Source organism: Oncorhynchus mykiss, chromosome 4 (assembly GCF_013265735.2).
Source record: "Oncorhynchus mykiss isolate Arlee chromosome 4, USDA_OmykA_1.1, whole genome shotgun sequence".
NCBI classification, from domain to species: Eukaryota; Metazoa; Chordata; class Actinopteri; order Salmoniformes; family Salmonidae; genus Oncorhynchus; species Oncorhynchus mykiss.
The window spans coordinates 26929640-26935800 of record NC_048568.1 but is presented as its reverse complement, the minus strand read 5'-3'; the positions used below and the strand labels follow the sequence as shown (position 1 = coordinate 26935800).

Sequence of the window (6161 nt, the reverse complement as noted above, 5' to 3'; positions counted from 1 at the left end):
AACGTCCCAAGGATTCCGGATAGCACTAACCCTTTCGTTTGGGGTTGCTCGCTCCACTTCCGATCAGCTGAGGATCAGCTGACACTTGGCAGCTTCCGTGTGTCTTTGGCGCTTAAAAAAACGGGGAACTCGGAAATCTCCGATTTCAAACTTCAGCGTACTCAGGACAACTGGGAGCTCGGGAAAAAAACTAGCTCCAGGGATAAAATTGTTTTGAATGGTCATCCAACTCGGAATTCCATGTTGAGAACTCGGGCATCTTTCTAGAGCTCCGACCTGATCACATTATGATTTGACCTCGATTTTTTCTTAGTTCCCAGTTGTCGTGAAAGCGCCATACATTTACAATAGAGGTGCGTCCAGTTCTCTTGAACTTTTGCTACGTTGCGGAACAGATTATACTGAACGACATGTTGCCACAAAACGTTATTGAATAAACGTTTGGTGGGTGCGCGAGGTGTGGCTTGAAGCAATAAGTTACGTATTTAAAGGGAAATGGCCATGCTGAGAGCGTTCCTCAACCCACAACCCAACCACTCTCCGTTTTTCAACTGGTTCTTTCCGCTCAATTGAACGCTCCAGAACGTAAAAACGTACTGAACGTAGTCCTGATGTCTCAGCGCATTCACATTTAATTGGCTGATAATTGTACTATACTATCAGAAATATTATCAAGTCAGAGTTAAATTAGCCGTGTAAAGTGTTGCATTTCCTTCCTCACAAATTCAACAAAATAGCTACGTATACAAAAATATACTTTACAAGACATAAAATGTTAAACATCTTGATTGGCTTTATAACGCGCCCATAACGTAGTTTATTACAAAGAAGAAAATGACTTGTGTCATAACTGTTCTGGTGATTATAGATGATTATAAATAAAGTTTCTCTCCATTGAATCAAGATGGCGGCCTACACGTCGTCTTTGGCGACAAGATGTTTAGGTAGATATTTAATAAAACACACTCAAAACAACATTTGGTTTTCCACGAGCAGCATTGCAAAAGGTGAGAGATTCTACATGTTGTCCAAATGTTTCAGTTGGGGATCATTCAGAGGATTGATACTGTTGTCCAAGCTTACAGTTAGATAACTTGCATAACATTAGCTAACGTAAATTGCTAGCTGTAGCCTGTTAGCACGTTGATTTGGTGTGCATTACAGTACATTAAGGGCTAACTAGCTAGCCTCTTAGTCTTTGATACACTCCCATTTACAAAAATCAATGTGATGAGACTTATTGGCATGATGATCAACTATTAATTCCTAACATGAACATACGGTATTATAGTTGTGTGTTGATAATAATCTGCTGTTGAATGTCGACTGTATGTGTTGATGGTACACTGTATCGTTGTCTTCATCCTCGTCTTTGCCAGGCTACACAACAAGCACATGTAATCCATCCACACCACCTTTGACCCCCTTGAACCAAGCCAGGTCAGACACCTCTGCGTCCACCAGAACTATTGAGCAGCACTATGACAGTCTCATCCGCTGTGGCTCGTTAGTGGAGGACACTCAACAAATAGATGCTCTACATCAGCTGGGGCAACTGCAGAAAACCCTGCGAGGGTATTCCAACAGCATCTACCTGACTCCACCCAAGTCTAAGGTGAAGGAGGCAAAAGACAGCAACGCAAAGCAACAGAAAGTAAACGATTACAAACTGAGCAAAACTGAAGGGGATGATGCTCCCACAGAAGAGGTATAGATCACATGACTGATGCACTAGCTAATGCAACAAATTGATGCAATACATCATTTCATGCTGAATGGTTGTCCTTTTTGTATTGCATGGTTAGTTGATATTATTTATTCCTGTATTGGATATGAATATTGCATCATGGTTATTACAACTTTCATAGAAGCTTTCTCCTTCCTATACTTTTAAGGTTGATGGAGAATGCTGGATTGTCATTGGATGACTCATCTGTCACTCACAGCATGCCTCTAACTAACTGGATCAGTATTCTCCAGTGTTTTCCCCCTACTGTGTCCCAGTTAGCAAACAGAAGTAATTAGTCACTTGATTATAATGTTCCTGACATTTGGCTTGCCCTCACCTAACATTATGGCCCTGTGTGCTTTCGAGAGAATGTTGATGAAACACTATCAAGACCCGATTCAGTGAGAAGGGATAGACTGCAGTACAATAAAACAACTACCAGTATGTACAGAGTTTTGCAAACCAAGCAATGCTCCGAAGCAAAATTCACTTTACCAGTTGTAGAGCGTTTGTGGAAAGCCACATTGTTCCTCAGTTCAATAGTAGTCTAGCTGATCCATAAGGTCTACATGTGACACAACACCATTATTAGGCCTAGTCATACACAGTTAGATTGCCATTGCCCAATCATTAAATAGCTTAATTCTGCTAGGTGAGCTTTATAAATTGAATGGTATCTGGACTGTTAGCCTTGCATGAAGCTCCATTGACATCAAACATTTTGGAGCAGGGCACCATGGGACATTACAGAGGATCTGCCTGCCACACTGACTTTCTCTGTACCCCTAATGTTTTTGGAGCCCTGGTCAGTGGGAGGGTAAGGGGTGTGCGTGTATTTGTGGGTGTGGCGGTTTTAGGTCTGTATGGGTGGCTGTTGTTTTTTTTTTAGGTCAGGGAACGGTGGAGATGTCTATGCTATGGGGTGGGGGTGTAAGGGTCTGGCAGGCACACTGACAGAGCGGGGTAGGATGAGATGTTTTGGATCGCAGGAAAGAGAGACCTCCTGCTGTGGTGGCCCTGGTTCTCCTCTCTCATCATCCCGGTGCAGTAATGAGGGCATCCCCATTGTCTAGTACATTCCGGACTGAAAATACTGATGTGTACCCCCTCTCCTCTTCATCCTTGTTTGTCCAGTCTGCCACACACATACACACACACACACCACATGAATAGAGTTCTTATGCAATTACACTGTTTTGAATCAGGTCATGTTGCTGCTGTCTGCTCTCTCTGTTGGCATTCATTCACCATTGTACTCTGACTGACTATGAGCAGACTACACTTGACTTAATATTGACCCAATGTGGCATGTTTTTGTAGTGGCTTACAATGGTACAGTGTTTATGAAGGATCCACCCCAATTCAAGTCAGATTGGTCATCCTGTCTACTAGGCCTTGGTCAGTTTGACCAGTTGTTAAGATACCCAAACATCATAAAAGTCCTCATTGACATTTCACCTTTCTTAGAAGTGGACTGATTGTTATGCTTACAGGATATAAAAATGGGGTCTATAACAAAGATCTCAACCTCTGACACTAACCTGTTGACACGTGAACTTTTTGCCCGTGAGCTATTCTACACTCGAGAGCCGGTGCAGGATGAGCGTGAGAGTGAAAATTGGCGACTGAGCTGTGTGGAGGGCCGACTGACTGAGGAGAGGCATTCCTTGTCCTTCTCCACTCTGCCGTAACATTAAAACATGGCTGCCGGCCACCACCGACAATTACTGCCCGCGTTTCCAGAGAGCAGCTTGGAAAGTCAGTGAGAAGTCACACACTGTCTTCCAGCATTTCACCTCAGTGGAGGACAGGACAGGGAAGGAGAGAGGCGGAGAAGACAGGACAGGGAGAGGACCTGACAGGGAGACGGGAGGGTGGGAAGAAGGGGAGGAATGTTTTTTTCCCGCCAATGAATCAGCCATTGTCGTGAGATATGAGAGTCTGGTGCTTCATGAAGGGCAGTGGACACTGACTAATGTTGCTGCTGAATTGTAGGCTAAATTAAATCCGCTCCAAAAACACATTATCTGTGAGGTAGTTTACGGAGGACAACAACTTATCTTTTTCCACAACAACCTGGTCAAGAAGTTGCAAACAGTGGGCCTATGATTATGTGATTGTAGGATAAAATCAGGACAATTCAGGAATGACTTAACACTGCCACCACCACACCACTTCAACACAGTATCTCAATCAGCCAGTCCAACCCGGTGGGTTTGTAGACGTCCACTAGACCAGTGTTTCCTATCTCCAGTCCTCCCAACGTAACATATTTTTGTTTTAGCCCTGGACAAACTCCCCTGATTCAATTGAGGGCCTGTTGATTAGTTGACAGGTTGAATCAGGTGTGCTTGTACGGAACTACAATAAAAATGGGTACTGTTTGGGGTACTGAAGGACTGGAGTTGGGAAACACTGCACTAGACCTCGGATGAACCTCTACAGTCCTCCCTATTTTGTCTGACAAATCCCCCCCATTGTTCTGCTGATTATGCTTTCTTCGTGGGAACCCTGTCTTGTTGATTAGATGTCCTTTGTCTTGCTCCACTGCAGTAGGCTAGTTTTCTAGAGAACTGGAATCATACTGTAGTACTCCAAGGCTTGATGCCCTGACTGTAATTCGGGATTTAAACAATGATATGGAAATGAATAGTCTGTTCCATAGGCCTATACTTTCTAGTGTAATTTGATTCAATGATAATTCATTAATATAGCTAGCTACTCAGTGATCCCCTTTCTCAATATGACCCTTCTCATTCCAATTCTCATAATAGCTGGATTGACATGCTTATTGTCAATGATGACAAGCGTCTGTGAAAGATGTGAAAAACAAGCATTGTTACATTTGACATTTTGGTGACAGTCATGACTGTTTATTTATGTTTATGTTTAATCCACAGGAGGAGTGCCTGCTTCCCCTACCACCACCCAGAGGGTTCTATATCCATGGTGATGTTGGTAAGACACATTATCTGCAGGTTGTAACACATTATCTTTCACCTCTGGACTTCTCCATCCAAGGACTACCACCTCTCGACTCCTTTAGTGTGTGTCACTTCCTAAAATACCATGCATCTTCACACTTCTATCACATTTATCACAATCACTCCTTTTCTCCTGTAATGCTAGTGTGTGTTGCAGCTGGCAATAAACCCGTCTCCTACTAAGCTGTCTCCCTCTAACCGGGGGCAGTTCCATCCACCTTTTACAAGCAACTCTATAGGTCCACCTCATACCGGGTGGCGCTCACTTTCAACACAAGTTATAACACAAGTTATAACACATAATCTGCTAGTTAAAACATTATCTACAAAGTATAACCCATTATCTGCTAAATATAATGCATTATCTGCCAGTTAAAACATTATCTATAGGTTATAACACATATGGTAGTTCTAACACTTACTTAGATTCAGTTTGTGGCTTACCCTGTTACTACTGAATAGGCATGGTATTGTCATGTTTAATGCTTTTCTGGGGGGATATTGTTAGCTATATTTTATGATGAATATATGTTTCGTTCTCTTGTCTGTCTTTTTTTTGGGGAAACTCCAGGCACAGGGAAGACCATGCTTATGGATATGTTTTACTCTCATGTGGATAACGGACGTAAGAAAAGGGTCCATTTTAACAGCTTCATGTTGGACATCCACAAAAGTTAGTACTCTCCTCCTAGTATGTCTCTTAATATACAGCTGCCAGAGGTTTGTTTGCTTGACTTTGAGTAAGTCTGACACCTCCATACATTCTGTATCGTATATTTACCTCACTCTCTGTTGATCCTGATGCCATAATTGTGTACCATTATGCATATAAGTGAAATTACTGCTGTTACTACTACTATGCATTGTTAGGGGGTTTGAATTTCAGATGCAGGTGTGCTTTAAGATGTTTGTGTCTGACGATTGTGTAACCTTGTTTAAGGGATCCACCGGAGGAAACAAAGCACTCCTCAACGGAGGCTGGGGAAAATGTTCACCTATGACCCCATCTCGCCGGTTGCCATGGAGATCAGCAATGAAACCTGTGTCTTGTGTTTTGACGAGTTTCAGGTGAGTGAGTGTGTGTGTGCGTGCGTGTGTGTGGAACAAGGAGGACATGAGGTGACTCAAGCAGGTGTTTTTGAACACAGAACAAACTATAGTTAAAAAACAGCATAACAAAAGGCACAAAACAACAAGCACTGTAATTCCCATTAACTCTCGACTGCACAAACTAATAAGACAGAACGCTGATTTTAGTCAGTGGAGTTTTATGTGCCAGCTAATGGGGATGATGACATGGACAGAATTAGCAGATCCTTCAAAACTTGAACATCTCATTTATACTGATGAACAGTAGGCTAGATCATAGGCAGGCTAATGACTAAAGTATTTCCCCATGTCCTACTCTTGCTTTTAGCCATCTGAGGGCAAGGTGCTAAGTCTCCTCA

The 6161-nt window shown here is 42.7% G+C and overlaps 1 protein-coding gene across 1 annotated transcript in view; it reads left to right on the top strand.

Annotated features, from left to right (window-relative positions):
* The first annotated feature begins 873 nt into the window (after positions 1-873).
* Positions 874-6161, top strand: part of afg1lb (AFG1 like ATPase b) — a 40714-nt gene continuing 35426 nt past the window's right edge. Inside the window, exons 1-5 of the mRNA XM_021600699.2 lie at positions 874-1007; positions 1380-1708; positions 4630-4687; positions 5285-5386; positions 5654-5781. Coding sequence (XP_021456374.1) covers positions 905-1007; positions 1380-1708; positions 4630-4687; positions 5285-5386; positions 5654-5781 — 720 coding nt within the window. The 5' untranslated portion in view covers positions 874-904. The remainder of the gene's footprint in view (positions 1008-1379; positions 1709-4629; positions 4688-5284; positions 5387-5653; positions 5782-6161) is intronic.